We start from the raw sequence: 16,678 nt of genomic DNA on the forward strand, positions 1-16,678 counted from the left end.
GGTGTGTGTGTTTTAGTAAATATAGGTGTGTGTGCGTGTGGGGCCCACCTGTGAGAGGTGTGTGTGTGTCATATCTCAGTATGTAGGCTATGCAGTGTAAGTGAGTGTAAGTAAGTGTGTGAGTTTATTCTGTTATTTGTGCTATTGTATCTAGTATTGTGTTGAGAAGCAATGGAAATGAATCAAGAAATTGATAGAGTAGGCTAACTTACATTATCATTGTTCTATATGTAACAGAACAGATCACCCAGCATTGCTAATGAAAAGAATCAACCAATGTGAGTCTAATACCAATACTTGCTCAATATGTCTTAAATTCTATTAAAAGTGGTCTTAAAAAGGTCTTAAATGTAACTTGTTACAACCAGCAGAGTTATTAATTAAGTGTTATTATTCTCTAAATAATAACACTTTTTCTCAAAATGTTTCCACCGTGTATTTTTTTCCTCTTCACTTTGTCCTAATACTCTTACTAGTTCTAAATGTTTACACTGGAGGATATCTACCAAAGTTCAGTGCCTCTGTGGTCAAGTTGTTGTCATAATGAAGGTCAATCAATAGTCCTGACGACAAGAGGAGATCTGTGTCGTGACTGTTCAATGTTTTCCCTTTTTCTTTCAGTGCCATCCCAGCGGCTGTCTGATTGACCTCTGCATGCAGATGGGAATCATCATGGTGCTCAAGCAGACGTGGAACAACGTCATAGAGCTGGGCTACCCGTGAGTACGGCCTAGTCTAGGCCTATACTACTTTTTTTTTTTTTTTTATGATTTATTTATGGGTTTTTCAATTTTACAAAACATAACACAAACACACAGGTACATTCACAAACATATCAACAAAAAACAAAACAAACAAACCAAAAAGTAAGCAAATAATAAAAATAATGATAAAAGAAGAGCAATTACAACAACAATAACAACAACAATATATATTATCAAAATAAATGCATAAGTAAAAAAACATAGGAGGGGAAAAAATAAAATAAAAGTACAAAGGTCAGATAGGTAGTTAGGTAGTTAGGTCAAGGTCAGATAGGTATGTAGGTCAAGGTCGGCCTATACTATCAAACCAGTTTAAAGGTGTATTCAATAACTATTTCCTCAAGGGGTGTTTGTGAATAAAACTTGAATATCGGATCAGTTTGATATATGCTATGATATATACCATATGGTGTATTCATGTAAAAGAAATGTCTGCAATTCGAACAGCCAGATATACGTATCTGTTGTACAAACAACTCTTTTTTCTTTCTTTTTTTTACACTTGAGACTCTCTTGACTGAAATGTCAGTGATTATTAAACAGTGATTTTTGCAAGTAAGCTGTGTTAATGACCGGTGGGCAGATATTTTCTTTATTCACTATTTTATGCAAAAGTCATTTTGAAGTGGCTGACCATGCCAAACCGGGGTCGCAGCCAGGGAACATCACCAGGGCATATTAAACTATCCACTATGTAGAGAGTTACTTGATTGTAAAGGCGAGGGACTAATCACTAATTATCTAATCACACTTTACGTCACTCATAGTGCAGGTCATTAACTGTGTCTTCAAAGACGATCCTTTGAGGATATACAGTAACCACTGATTACTGTGGCACAAAGAATAATACAAAACTTACATTGCAATGAGTGCAAACGTTTTGCAGTATACAGTGGGTTCGGAAAGTATTCAGACCCCCTTAAATTGTTCACTCTTTGTCATATTGCAGCCATTTGCTAAAATCAGTTAATTCCATTTTCTTTCCTCGTTCATGCACACACAGCACCCAATATTGTCAGAAAAACACAGACTTGGAGAAATGTTTGCAGATTTATTACAAAATAAACACTGAAATATCACATGGCCATAAGTATTCAGACCCTTTGCTGTGACACTTGTATATTTAACTCAGGTGCTGTCCAATTCTTCTGATCATCCTTGAGATGGGCCTACACCTTCATTGGAGTCCAGCTGTGCTTAATTATATTGATTGGACTTGATTGGGAAAAGCACACACCTGTCAATATAAGACCTTACAGCTCACAGTGTAAAGTCAGAGCAAATGAGAATCATGAGGTCGAAGGAACTGACTAAAGAGCTGAGAGACAGAATTGTGGCAAGGCACAGATCTGGCCACTGCTACAAAAAAATGTCTGTTGCACTTAAGGTTCCTAAGAGACACTCTCCCTCGAACTGGCCGTCCGGCCAAACTGAGCATCCGGGGGAGAAGAGCCTTGGTGAGAGAGGTAAAGAAGAACCCAAAGATCACTCTGGCTGAGCTCCAGAGATGCAGCGGGGAGATGGGACAAAGTTCTAGAAAGACAACCATCACTGCAGCCCTCCACCAGTCGGGGCTCTATGGCAGAGTGGCGCGACGGAAGCCTCTCCTCAGTGCAAAACACATGAAAGCCTGCATCGAGTTTGCCAAAAAACACTTGAAGGACTCCCAGACTCTGAGAAATAAAATTCTCTGGTCTGATGAGACCAAAATCTAACTTTTTGGTCTTAATTCTAAGCGGTATGTGTGGAGAACACCTGGCACTGCTCACCTGCCTAATACCATCCCTACAGTGAAGCATGGTAGTGGCAGCATCATGCTGTGGGGGTGTTTTTCAGCTGCAGGGACAGGACGACTGGTTGCAATTGAAGGAAAGATGAATGCAGCCAAGTACATTGATATCCTGGACAAAAGTGTTTCCAGAGTGTTCACGACCTCAGAATTGGCCGAAGGTTCACCTTCCAACAAGACAATGATCCCAAGCACACAGCTAAAATAACGAAGGAGTGGTTTTAGAACAACTCTGTGAATGTTCTTGAATGGCCGACTTAAATCCAGTTGAGCATCTCTGGAGAGACCTGAAGATGGCTGTCCACCAACGTTCACCGTCCAACCTGACAGAACTGGAGAGGATCTGCAAGGAGGAATGGCAAAAGATCCCCAAATCCAGGTGTGAATTCCCAAGAAGACTCATGGCTGTATTGGCTCAAAAAGGTGCTTCTACTCAATACTGAGCAAAGGGTCTGAATACTTATGGCCATGTGATATTTCAGTGTTTATTTGGTAATAAATCTGCAAAAATGTCTACAAGTCTGTGTTTTTCTGACAATATTGGGTGCTGTGTGTGCATGAACGAGGAAAGAAATGAAATTAATTGATTTTAGCAAATGGCTGCAAATGACAAAGGGTGAAAAATGTAAGGGGGTCTGAATACTTTCCGAACCCACTGTATATGGTCCCAGTGGGACCTTGCGCACACACTCATACAAGTAGGCAGACAGACACACTCATGCACGCAAGGAATTCCATAAAGCCTGACTATATAAGACTCATTCATCTTCATATCGACACATTTACATTTACATTTTTGGCATTTAGCAGACGCCTTTATCCAATGCGATTTACAACAAATAAATGTGTCTAAGTAAGTGAATCCATCATAGCAGGAAAAAATAATCTATGCTCAGGCCAGGCGCCATTGGCAGTCATAATGCTGATGATGCAAGAAGTCTGTCAGCCACTGTCCAGGAGCAGATGAGAGACTTTGGGGGTAGCTAAGAGGTCATCATTAAGTACACTAAGATCAATAGCCGTGGTCCCCTCATAATGACTTTGTCTTAGACAGAGGTATGTCTAGCCTGCAAACTGCGACACTTCAAATGAATGTGCAATAACACTATGTGCAATATGACAACCCTAGTCGTCTATCTGTACAGTATAGTATAGTGGATAGTGTACATAGCCTTTATGTATGTAAACCAGCTCCGTCCCTTCTTGTGTTTTTTTTAGTTTTTTTTTTCTTTCCTAGCACCAGGGGAGCCACCCCTCCTAAATGTCGTTGTTTGGTACCTGTACTGTAGCAATGACAATAAAGACCAATCATTCATACAGTTCAAGAGTGTGTTTAACAAAAGCCTTTGGGATTCCAATGTTAGTGTCAAACATATCACTTGGCAAGTGGTATAAGGCTATGTCCTCAATATTGACTTTGGTATGTTAAGAGTAATGGACCTATCACTAAGCCACGGCCCCTTTGAAAACTCGGACAAACAAACAACGCTTCACTGACTGACCGACCGTGACTGAATGACATTCAATGACTTACAATGGCGGGAGTTGGCACATTTCTGATTTCTGATTTACCACAGCAAGTAATAGACATGTTTTTTAAAGATGACAAGAATATTTAGTCTAGAAGCTTTTCACCATCAGATATTAGCCAGTTGTTTGTCCGAATTTTCTGCCTGTACTGACGTTTGCTGTGATATGATTGGACAATTACAATGTTGGGGGGGCGTGGCTTAGCGATAGGTCCATTTGGGTCGTGATGGTCATCCGAAGGTCATAGGTTAGGGTGGCAGAGGTGGCAGGTGTATTGACAAGCCACTCGTCCACAGTTATATTGACCTGGGTGGTGGTGGTTGTCATGGCAATGTTCCCGGTCAGCTGGCTGCCACAGAGTGCATTGTTCTGTTCTGGCACCAACCCATAATGCAACACTGTTTTCAACCTGTGGATGTTCTCAGTATCAGTAGTAAGGTTTAGAAGAAAATCAATCTCTTTAGCTTCTGCGTCTACATGGAGTAGGATTCCATTCATATCTAGAGGATCAATGGCGGAGCTAACTGTTGGGAGGAAGTCCCCCCCTGAGTGTATGTTCCATCTGCACATGGCCATCATCCTGTATGAGTCTGACCTCCATGAGCTCTTGGTAAATGGTAAATGGACTGCACTTATATAGCGGCTTTATCCAAAGCGCTTTACAACGGCCTCTCATTCACCCATTCACACACACATTCACACACCAATGGCGGCAAGCTACCATGCAAGGCGCCGGCCGGCCCGCTCACTGGGAGCAATTTGGGGTTCAGTGTCTTGCCCAAGGACACTTCGACATGTGGCCAGCCGGGGCTCGAACCGCCAATCTGCCAACCTTGCGATCATTAGACGGCGGCTCCACCTCCTGCGCCACAGCCGCCCCCTTAAGCTCTGGTTGAAAGGCTTTCCAGTTGGAGTCCATGTTATGAACTTCTGCACTCTGTTACCAAATACCAAAAAAACAAGGCACTTAACCCCTAATTGCTCCAGGGGCGCTGACTATGGCTGACCCTGTGCCTAGAGAAAAACATTTATTTAGCCCCAGTCACCAGACTCATAGGTATGTTAGGTGGCAACTGCATTACTCTAGTACAGGGGTAGGCAACCTTTTTGATATGAAGTGCCATTTTAAAATGTTCTTGTTAGTCAGTGTGCCAACCACAATATCAACATTAATTATGACTCGACATCAAACCAAACCAAACAGACCAACTGATCTGCAATTTTATTCCACAACATGAACAACAATTTTCAGCAAAGAGCTATGTATGCAAAGCCATGTATGCTAAATAAACAGGCCTAACAGTCAACTAACTGAAACTTGAACAAAATGACCAACATAACATCTAAGACAACTAAACGTTGTGATGCGTAGCACAACTTTAAGCAAATTGGAGCGCTCAATTTCTACCAAAGTTGCAATGCTGCTAACTGCGCTCCCTATGGTTATCATTTTAATAAGTAGGCCTAACTGGAGGGTGATTATACAAGGGTCTTACTTGTATGAATTATAATTTATATTTATATAATTATTTGGTTGTTACTTACATTTTATTATTTTATTCCAACCACAACAAACATTTTTTGGGGGTTGCAAAGAGCTATGTATGCAAAGCCATGTAAACAGTCCTAACAATCAATGTGATCCCTGGCCCTGTAACCTTTGCTCAACTCCATTATCTGGGGGTGGTACTTGGTCACTTTAAGTAACATGGCATGTCATTCACATCTACAGGCTAAACACCGTCGCATCTTTCAAACCAGCGGTCTGCTGCGCTTTCACGTTTTCTGCCATTTCTCCTATTCTTCGTTCCACACTTCTGGCTGACACTGGGATGTCTTTTATTCTTGATTTTATTGTGTCTTTGTTTGATAAGCCTTCAAACAAAACATCTGAGCTACAGAGGAAAGCCTCCTTAATATATTCTCCATCAGTGAATGGCTTTCCACGTTTCGCAATGCAATGAGCAATGAGCAATGCGAAAGCTTGCTTCAGTTGCGTGATTTTTAGCAGTGGCAAATGCTTTAAAGGTGCTGGCCTGCTTCCCATACCTTGACACAGCACGTCTTATTGATTCGGCCTTGTCTGTTTCATCCTTGAACGACTTCTGATGTTTGGTCTCATAATCATGCCGTTTAACGCTTGAAGTTCGGCAAACAACATTTTCGTGACAAAGGACACATACAGCACGGTCTTTCTGGGACACAAAACCCCACTCTTATTATATATTATTATTATATTGTTATGTGTGCTTAACAGTAACACTTGTATCGAATCGAATTCAGAATTTTACTTCTGCGCCAGAATACGGCTCTCGTGGAGTGGATGAGAGACTAGGGCTGCATTCGTAAATTCGCCCTGAGAGCGCCGGAGCGTCCCCGAGACTGCCTCTAGTCCAATCAAATTACTTGGTCCCATTATGACGTTGAACCCAGTGTGCGCGAATTTACGAACGCGGCCAACATAAAATACAATAAAAACATTCTCCCATTCTCGCACTTATTGCTTGCGTGCCACTGTTTAAGCTGTCGCGTGCCACTGCTGGCACGCGTGCCATAGGTTGCCGACCCCTGCTCTAGTACCTTACCCCCTGGGATCTGGTGATAAGACTGAGCAGCCTCAGAATGTGTGTATCAAATCAAATCAAATCAAATTTTATTTGTATAGCGCATTTCTTACAATATGCAACTCAATGCGCTTCACACAATGAACATTCTCAGTCAATGAACATTCTCAGTCAATCAATCAATCAATCAGTACTGACAGAGCCGCAAGCAGGCAAAAGTAAAAACCTGTACACTATGTAGCCAGGAAAATTCCCTTGCAGCCCTCTACACATAGAGCGACTACTAGCCAGTTTGCCTACCAGCACCCAGCGGTGGGCCCCCACACCCCCCCCCGGGGAGCCCCCGCCGCCCCACACACCCAGCCCGCCCCACCACCAGCACACCCGGCCCAGCCAAGCAAGCACAGACCATAAAGGCCCCGCACAAGGACGGCCAAGCAGGTGCCCCGGCGGCGGAACAGACCAGGCACACGGGGCAGCCGGGGGCCCCCAAGGGGAGGCCCAAGGACCACCGGCGCAAAGCAAGCAAGCAAGGGCGAAAAACCTGTACACCATGTATCCAGGAAAAGTTCCTTGCATATTATCGGCGTACACACTGTCCATAAATTTAGTGTTATATCTGCATCGTTCTGCATCCAGCATGGGCACAGGTCCTGCCAAAAGAGAATCTTAAGCGCAGTTATGATGCAACAACACAATAAAGATGACAGCAATACAACCTGATGGTGGTCCAGGTACATCCTGGTACCGGTTCCAATACTGCTCTAGGTGCTATTGGGAGCTGACAGTGCCTCATCAGCACCCAGATCCTTTTTCCTGTCAGCACAAATCTCAAAACACGAGTATGGTGTAATGGCCTAGTGATCCTAGTTCTATAATGTCCAATGTCTCCCTTAGTATCAAAAGGCGACATTGAATAAGTAGGTTTTGAGGTCTCGCTTAAACATTTCCTGAGTTTTAGACAACCTCAGGCCCTCAGGTAGGGTGTTCCACAATCTAGGAGCATATATGCTAAAAGCTGATCCTCCAAATCTCTTTGTCCTAGCCTCTGGCACTATTAGAAGTTCCGTGCCACTAGACCTTAGGAGTCTAGCTGGTGTGTATCTTATGAGCATGTCCACCATGTAATTGGGCGCATCGCAGTGGAGTGATTTATAGACTAGTAAAAGGATCTTAAAGTCTATTCTATAACTGACAGGGAGCCAGTGTAGTGATCTCAAGACAGGTGTGAAGTGCGCTCTTCGTTTGGTCCTAGTAAGGACACGAGCAGCAGCATTCTGAACCATTTGTAGTCTATTAATCATTTTTTTAGGGAGACCTGTCAGGAGAGCATTACAGTAATCTAGCCTACTAGTAACAAACGCATGCATTAATTTTTCGGTGTCTGCCTGGGAGAGAAATGATTGTACCTTAGTGATGTGTACTTATGTGTACGCACCAGTTGTCGAGAAACAACTGTGTGTGCGAGTCAAATGGATATTTTGTGTGTACGTACACCAGGCTATTTGTGTTACCTAATCAGCCTTTTTTTTATTTGTGAAAGTGTAGAGATGTTTCTCTGCTTCTGCAGGTCAAAACAGGGACACAGACCTACTCATATATTTTTTCCTCTCACGACATACTATAGGAGTTACAGGGTACACGTTTAGGTGTGTGAATCTTGATATCTATCTCAAATTCTTCCTCATGTGAGGCATTAAAGTAACACCATACTTTTCTTGTTGACAGATTGATCCAGAACTGGTGGACAAGACGGAGGCTTAGGCAAGAGCACGGTCCCCAGGCCAAGGCCAGCTTCCCACAGTGGGAGAAGGACTACAACCTCCAGCCTATGAATGCCTACGGACTGTTTGATGAATACCTGGAGATGAGTATGTGCCCTTTCACTCTTAGACCAGGGTTTAGTTAGATGGGCCCTTAAAGTAGTCTATGGATCAGGAAAGGCTGTTATCCACGGTTTATTTAAGATAACCTCTGCTGATTTAAGCCACTTCTAACAAAAAATGGGAGTTCAGAATTGCAAGGCCAAATCAATAAAAATTAACTATGACTTTGGTTTGAAGTTACTGAGATGGTTTGCCACATGTATTTTCTATTTGCTCCATTCGCTCGCATTTCTTGGAGGGGTTAGAAATGCCTAAAGTTAAAAAAAAAGTTAAATGGTAGTAGTGATTTAAAACAAACCAGAAAAATTATGGATTTAAGTCTCTCCTGGCCCATACAATGCACATCTTTTAATCTCGGAACCCAGAATCTCATCTCTCGATTGAGATCCTGGGGGTGTAAGAAGGGAACACTGGGAACAATGAAGTCTCCATCCCCTAATGTTTTTACTGTGACTTCACCTGCTCCACCTGAGCCACTCACAATGTCTCTCCCATTCCCGCCTGTGCCCTGTTTACAACCAACCTGCACACTTTCATTGTACAAAATGAAAACATGGAGTTAGCTGAAGTTGTTTTTCGTGCCATTACTTCACAGGTGAGCAGTGGGCAGCCCTGCAGGTCAGCAGGACAGTGAAGCATTTTCTCTTCTTTTTGCTCTGTACTCCCAACGTTTGGAATTTAAATGAATTTAACAATTATGATGAGTATATCATAATTATATATATTATTAAATGATAGATGATCTGCTTTTATTGGATGGTATTTGTGTACATATTGGTTTCACCTTTTAGAAACACTTTGTATACATACGGTAGTCCCCCTATGAAGATGGACTTGGCCAGTCGTGAACTTTCCACGTTTCGGCCCTGAAAATCTCCCTAGTTGTTATGGCAGTATGTTTTTGGTGGTTGTCTTACTGTATCATTAACCTCCATCCAATGAATTTGGAGGTATTTGCTTGTACTCGAGCAGGCAAATCTTTCTTCATCATCAATTAAAACAAGTTAGCCAGTTCTAGGGGCAGCTACTCATGCCCAAACCAGAACACCTAATAATGGCTTCTTTGACTTGCAGTGCCATCTCTTTGGTCCTCATGTTGACAGACACCAACAGCAGACTCCAAAGGCAAACGTACGGCCTAGATTCAATACTAGACATTGACAGCTGTCTTATGTCTGCACAAATGATTTGATGCCTTGAAATAGGGGGACTATGTATACAAAGTATTGTCAGTTCTATGTACACACATACCGTCAAATAAAAGCTGAAAATATCTACTTTAACCACATAGTAATCGTGCGTTTCAAATCCATAATTCAGACCTTAAACGAGAAAAGATGCTTCACTGTCCCATTACTTATGTGCAGGGCATTGTATCCAATACTCTATATGAAAGAACATTCTGGTGGGAATCCCTGCTTCAAGCACTTCCTCACCTTATACATGTGAGCTGCATTGAGACAAAACTCCTCCGAAATTGAGAATAATGAAGTTCATATTCGGTACGTATTTGTATCTGTTTAAATCTCATTATCTGTGCACCTCCAAATATAGTATTCAGATTCGGGTACATCTCTGAGGGGTATGCATGCCATCAGCAGGGACTGGGGAGTTTGTCAGGATCAAGAGAGAGTTAGTAAGTTGGCTCAGTAATTCTGGGCTTCGAGAGGAGGAAGAGACTGCCTGATCAACACACTGTTAGGATTCTAGTTGTGTAATATATTATGCCTGACTACTTTCTTAACCTATGTGATTTTGTGTCAGTTTTACAGTTTGGCTTCACCACCATATTTGTGGCAGCTTTCCCCCTAGCCCCACTTCTGGCCCTACTCAACAACCTCATCGAAATACGCTTGGACGCCTACAAGTTTGTTACACAGTGGAGGCGACCCTTACCCTCTCAAGCCAAAGACATAGGTAGCTAAAGATTACCCAACTGGATATCCTCTATACTGCATATCATACAAAGATTACATTCAGAGTATATTGTAGATACCTTTTTATTAAGCCAAGAATTAAGCCAAGTGCTATAAATAGGCTTGATTGAGGTGTTGAGCAGCACCTTTGACGAGTTCACACGATGTTAGACAAATAAAAGAAGAAAAACTTTACTGAGGAGGATAATAAGACTGCAGGAGCTTCCATACACAATATGCAGCGTCTGAAGGAGGGATGAAGAATCTACCTTGTTGGGTGTTTGAGGGGTGTCCCTCCGGAGCTGTCAAGGCAACGCCATCTCCCCTTCAGCATGCCTATAGCGCGCTCCACACCGGAGCCTAATGGCATATAAAGGAAGACTGAAATACAATCATAAACATCAGTTCCCTTTAAATCTTGAATTAAACAAATTTTCTCGGCTGATAACAACATTGTCAATTTTATTACGAGCCACTTTCACTTCGCATGAATTACAGTTAAGTAGGCATTAACGTGTTCGAGTGCGGCTCACATGCCTGTAATAACTCCGCATAACCAGTAAGTAATGTGCGTACGTCAAGTCAAGACCTGACGTAGAGCTACGATTGTTTCCACAGTCAAATTGACTCACGTTGACATTTTATAAATGGTGGTTTATTTATAAAACGTGGTTTTCTATGTACGCCACGGGTAAGATCAAATTTGATCCAAAGTACTTTCTATAAATGAGGCCCCTGATATGTATTTTGGTCCGAGACCATTTTGTGATTTGTTCAATTCTCTGAGAGAGTAGCCAGTGTAGAGGTCTCAGGATTTGTGTAATGTGTTCAAACGTCTTTCAACCCTGACTTTTAATGACTTTGATGTAAAAGTAAAACATGTTGGGGACAGTTTGATTCTGTAGGGGATGTTCTGAATACCTGTCTTGTATTTCCATGTAGGGATCTGGTATGGTATCCTGGAAGGCATTGGAATTCTCTCCGTCATCACCAACGCCTTTGTCATCGCCGTCACCTCTGACTTCATTCCCCGCCTTGTCTACGCATACAAGTACGGCCCCTGTGCTGGCCAGGGCCATGCTGGGGAGAGGTGAGACAGAAGTCTTACAGTGTCTTCGGAAAGTATTCAGACCCCTTCACTTTTTCCACATTTTGTTGTGCTATAGATTCAATTTAAAATGGATTCAATTAAAAATAATTTGCCATCAATCCACACACAATACCCCAGAATGACAAAGAAAAACCCGTTTTTTGAAAGTCAGTAAAACGTATTAAAAAATGTAAATACATAAATACCTCATGTACATAAGTATTCAGACCCTTTGCTATAACACTCTTAAAATGAGCTAAAATGCAAAAAAAAAGTAATCACTCAAGTTGAATTGATTATTTCTGTATTTCAATTTGAATACAGTTACTGAAATTTCAAGATTTGTTTTCACTTTGTCTTTCTGGGGTATTGTGTGTGGACTGATGGCAAATTCTTTTCATTAATTGAATCTATTTTAAATGTGAGTCTATAACAAACAAAATGTGGGAAAAGTGAAGGGGTCTGAATACTTTCCGAAGGCACTGTATGTCCCCCCAGAAGAGCACAGCGTTGTCTGGTGAAACCGTCACAAAATAAAAACATGTTCTTATTCACCCAGGTGCATGCTTGGATACGTGAATGCCAGTCTGTCTATATTCAGAGTGTCTGACTTTGAGGACAAGTCAGAGCCCAGGTCCAATGGAACAGACATGTTTGGAGAACCAGTGAAATACTGCAGGTATCTTTGGTGTCAAACAGAAGTAGGAGGATTATTTATTGACATGTTTTAGGTCCAATAGTCATATATATATATATATATATATACAGTTAATTTGTTTGATCCCCTCACCACCTTGCCATGACCTCTGACAATTACAAGTTGATTTGAGTTTATTGTACACCATAGGAACACCATAGGAACATGTATATCTGTGCAGAGGTACTGTTTTTACTGTGAGTTTGGGATATTCCTACATAGGGGATGAGTGTATTGGCCTTGTGGTTAACCCCATAGGTACCGTGACTACAGGGACCCACCAGACTCTGGAGAGCCGTACTCCTACACCCTGCAGTTCTGGCATGTCCTAGCAGCAAGGCTGGCCTTCATCATTGTGTTTGAGGTCAGTTTGGGACCTGTGCCTGATGGGATCATAATCAAATGTGACGGCAGCTGGTAAAAGGGGGAACAAGTCGCCAACCAATCCAAATGTTTGACTTTGTATGACTTTTATTCTAAAAAATGTAAATAAATGTCAACGTTGTTAAAAATCAATAACACGCTCGCTAGTCAAGCCAAAATATTGCAATGCAATGGATTCGGTGAGTAATCCCCACTACTACCTAGTTAACTATAACACTACTTTACATTGCTGGCAGGCTCACAAACCAAGCTGTGTTAGTTCGTCATTGATTTTCAACAACCTTGAAATGTTGACATTTTCCAGAATAAAAGTCCAAACATTTGGTCAGTTGCAACTGCTGTCACAAATGACAAAGTCATTGAAAGGCCAAGGTTCATGAAGACATGATTTGTTCTAAATTAATCTCATTCTGAATTTCTCCAACCAGACAATAAAAACGAATATTACAATAAAACAAATGTAATTAAAATATGCAATTAATATCAGCTCACATGCAGATATGAGCTACTGTTTCACAACAAGCCCACCCATAATAATCTCTCAATGCTGCTGTGGTGTCTACAATGGTGGTTGTATTTCTGAGGTGAAAGGGGGAACAAGTCAGCAACCAGCCAAATGTTCAGACTTTTATTCAGAAAAATGTAACTCACCAAATCCGTTGCATTGCAATATGTTGGCTTGACTAGCTAGTGTGTAGCTAGTGTGTCATTGATTTTCAACAACATTTCAGTAAAACAATGTGTTTTGAATCAATGCTAAATTATTTATTTCACCTTTAAAAAGAGCATTGTTTCAAAACATATTGTTTTACTGAAACATAGTTGAAAATCAGTGACACACTCGCTAGTCAAGCCAAAATATTGCAATGCAATGGATTTAGTGAGTAACTCTTTTAAGAATAAAAGTCCTAACATTTGGTCGGTTGCCGACTTGTTCCCCCTTTCACCAGCTGCAATGTCCTCCAATTTCAAAGCTGAAAAATAAATTAAATTAAATACATTTTAAAAGGCTACAGTAAACGGTACGTGCCTCACCTACTACCACATTAACATTGTTTACTTCACGCTGGTTTCAGGCACACTTTTCCATGTTGAATACCAGAGTTCTGATTGGACCATTGACAATGCGTGAGCTTAGAATGATAATGTTCTATCTCCGTTTAGGGCAGTTCAGAGATATTGAGCATCAAAGTGTTTACATTCCATTATGTTTTGTGAGATGGAACCTTTGTATTTTATAAATTACTAACTCAAAAATGTCAACATTTTAAAAAAATAACACCACACAGGCATTAATAAACACCTAATGGATCAGATTATGTAAAAAACTAAATTTTTACCAAAAATTGAGAGAACCATATAATTCTAACATCACGAATGTACTAAAATGAAAATGCCTGAGTAGACAGATAATCAAAAGATACATTATTAGGACTATGCACACAAACTAGCGATGCCAATATGTTGTGGGACTTTTGGGGTAAATAATTTATTCTCAAATATAAAAAAGCTCCCTCACCAGGGATCGATGAGCAACACAAGTTTGGGGTCCCGCCCTCGCCATCCAATCAGCCTTAAGGATTAACTCATTAATACTGTACTGGGCTCCGGGCCATGATCTGGTATAGTTATCAGACCAATCCTTGTGGACTAAGAGTTGGGGCATTACTAGGAACGTCAATTAGTTTTTAATTGTTTTCCATTTAACACTTAATCAGCCATGTGAGTAAAGAAAAGTGTTATATCTTTGCACTCGATCAAATTTCAGGACCCTCCTTTCATGAGTTTTTCTAGATATGCGTTCTACCACCCAGTATCCTTACATTTTCTAAATCACATCAGGATAAGCTGGTGTGAAGCTATTTTGCCGTTTTTCTGTGTAGGAAGCAGGCTAATTTACAAGCGGCCAACTAGTGGTCGTTGTGTGTAAATAGCAGCTCCGCACTGTAAAAGAGGGGGTCATTTGATCTCTTATAGTAGGTAAAAAGGCACGGCTGTTCTAGTGTTAATACTGTACTGGGCTCCGGCTCATGATCTGGTATAGTTATCAGACCAATCATTGTGGACTAAGAGTTGGGGCATTTACTAGGAACGTCAATTTAGTGTTTTCCATTTAAGAGCAAGTGTCTGTGGTTTGTTTTCACAGCACATGGTTTTCACCATCAAGAACCTGATTGCATACCTGATCCCAGACTTACCAAAGGACCTCCGGGACCGCATGCGCAGGGAGAAGTACCTGATCCAGGAGATGATGTACGAGGCGGAGCTCGAGAGACTGCAGAAGGAAAAGAACGCAAGAAAGAAAAACAATAGGGCCCATCATAATGAGTGGCCCTGAATGCAACAAACAGGTAACTACAACTACTGGACAGCATACTCGAACTCTGCGACTAACTTGTTCCAACTGTGTTCTTATTCTTTAAGTGATAAAACATTTTCATCTGTGTGTACATGTCATGGTACTGACAGTGTCTCTGTGCTCCTCAGGTCATACTTGTGTCCATCTTTGCTGTGTTCTGTGGCGAACGACAGTGGGCCGGCTCCATGCATGCCAGGGACTGTCCTGCCTGTCTCCTGCTGAATCAAACCAGCGCCCCCTAGAGAAGGATCTGCAAAGTGCATTGAGCATGCTTCCAGTCATGGCATAGATAGATAGATAGATAGATACACTTTATTCACCCCCTGGGGAAATCATGCTACTGTACACAGAAAACAGTGATTTTATTGTTACATGTTATTATTGTTTTATTGTTAATAGTTTTCAATTCTCCCTTTTTCTTTTTCTTTTTATAATACTTTCTGAGAAACCCTGACCATGGGCATCATTGACCAGTATTGTTGAGGGGTCATAGAGGGTCATATAGGGGTCATAGTTTGGTAACACTTTCTATGAGGCACACACAAACGGTGCATAATTATTGGGACAGTAAAGCATTTTTTAAAATTATGTAAGTAGGTAAAATGTTGGATTTGAAATCAAACAATTTATATAAGGTTAAAGTATAGATTTGCTACTTTTATTTGAGGGTAACACTAGAATAGCCGTGCCTGTTGTACCTACTATAAGAGCTGCCTCGGGGGTCAAATGACCCTAGTCTTTAGAATGGGAAGCTGCTACTTACACACAACGACCACTAGTTGGCCGCTTGTAAATTAGCCTTCCTCCTACACAGAAAAACTGCAAAATAGCTTTATACTAGCTTATCCTGACGTGATTTTGAAAATGTAAGCATACTGGGTGGTAGAACGCACATATCTAGGAAAAGTCATGAAAGGAGGGTCCTAAAATTTGATTGAGTGCAAAGATATAAAACATTTGGGGGGGGGGGGGTTCTAATGTTAATGAGATTTCCAAACTGTTGTTTTTGGTAAGCCATGTTTTTTTGGCTATGTTTTTGTTATTGTTTTATGTCAGTTTCATAATCAGTGATACTTCTTTGGTCTGTTGACAGACACCAATAGCAGTAGCACTCTATTGCAAAAACGCAAAGCCTAGACAAGACAAGACTACACAGCTCTTTTACTGCACAATCAACACATCAGAGTAACCAGAAACACCTGTCAAGGGACTGTGTAAAAAGTGTTGTAGTTTCAAAATGGTGAAATCAATGTACACAAATACCCTCAAATAAAAGCTGACAATCTATACTTAATAATACTGATTGTTTGATTTCGAAATCCAAATGATTGGAGTATAGAGCTAAAAGAAGAAGATAGATTGTGTGGAAATGCATCCACCAGAAGGCGCATGGATTGACATTTTTACAGTACAACATTTTGCATGCAGAGTGACCAGAAAGTCGACACAGCTTGCACTGTACAGAGAGCAAGTGGAGAAAAACAAGTATTGTACTATAGATTTAATATTATAGATTTAATTAATTGTCCAAGGGTTTTTTGGTTGCCTCTCAAGATTCAAGATTCAAGATTGCTTTATTGTCTGTCACAGAGTGACAGAAATTCTCCTTTGACAGGCTTTGTGCAGTTCATGAATACGTTATCCACTTGTACAACATTCTTTGGATCAGTGGTAAGCAAGCAAGTAAGCTGTCATGTTG

At 41.1% G+C, this 16,678-nt stretch overlaps 1 protein-coding gene across 1 annotated transcript in view; it reads left to right on the forward strand.

Annotated features, from left to right (window-relative positions):
- The window catches only part of LOC308163457 (anoctamin-4-like), a gene marked incomplete at its 5' end in the record, with an annotated part of 88,609 nt that extends 72,846 nt beyond the window's left edge, over positions 1-15,763 (forward strand). The window contains 8 exons of the mRNA XM_080537644.1: positions 622-719; positions 8,376-8,518; positions 10,298-10,450; positions 11,392-11,539; positions 12,099-12,218; positions 12,495-12,600; positions 14,767-14,971; positions 15,108-15,763. Coding sequence (XP_080393770.1) covers positions 622-719; positions 8,376-8,518; positions 10,298-10,450; positions 11,392-11,539; positions 12,099-12,218; positions 12,495-12,600; positions 14,767-14,958 — 960 coding nt within the window. The 3' untranslated portion in view covers positions 14,959-14,971; positions 15,108-15,763. The remainder of the gene's footprint in view (positions 1-621; positions 720-8,375; positions 8,519-10,297; positions 10,451-11,391; positions 11,540-12,098; positions 12,219-12,494; positions 12,601-14,766; positions 14,972-15,107) is intronic.
- Positions 15,764-16,678: the final 915 nt, after the last annotated feature.

This window comes from Nansenia antarctica, assembly GCF_963989245.1.
Source record: "Nansenia antarctica genome assembly, chromosome: 8".
NCBI lineage: Eukaryota > Metazoa > Chordata > Actinopteri > Argentiniformes > Microstomatidae > Nansenia > Nansenia antarctica.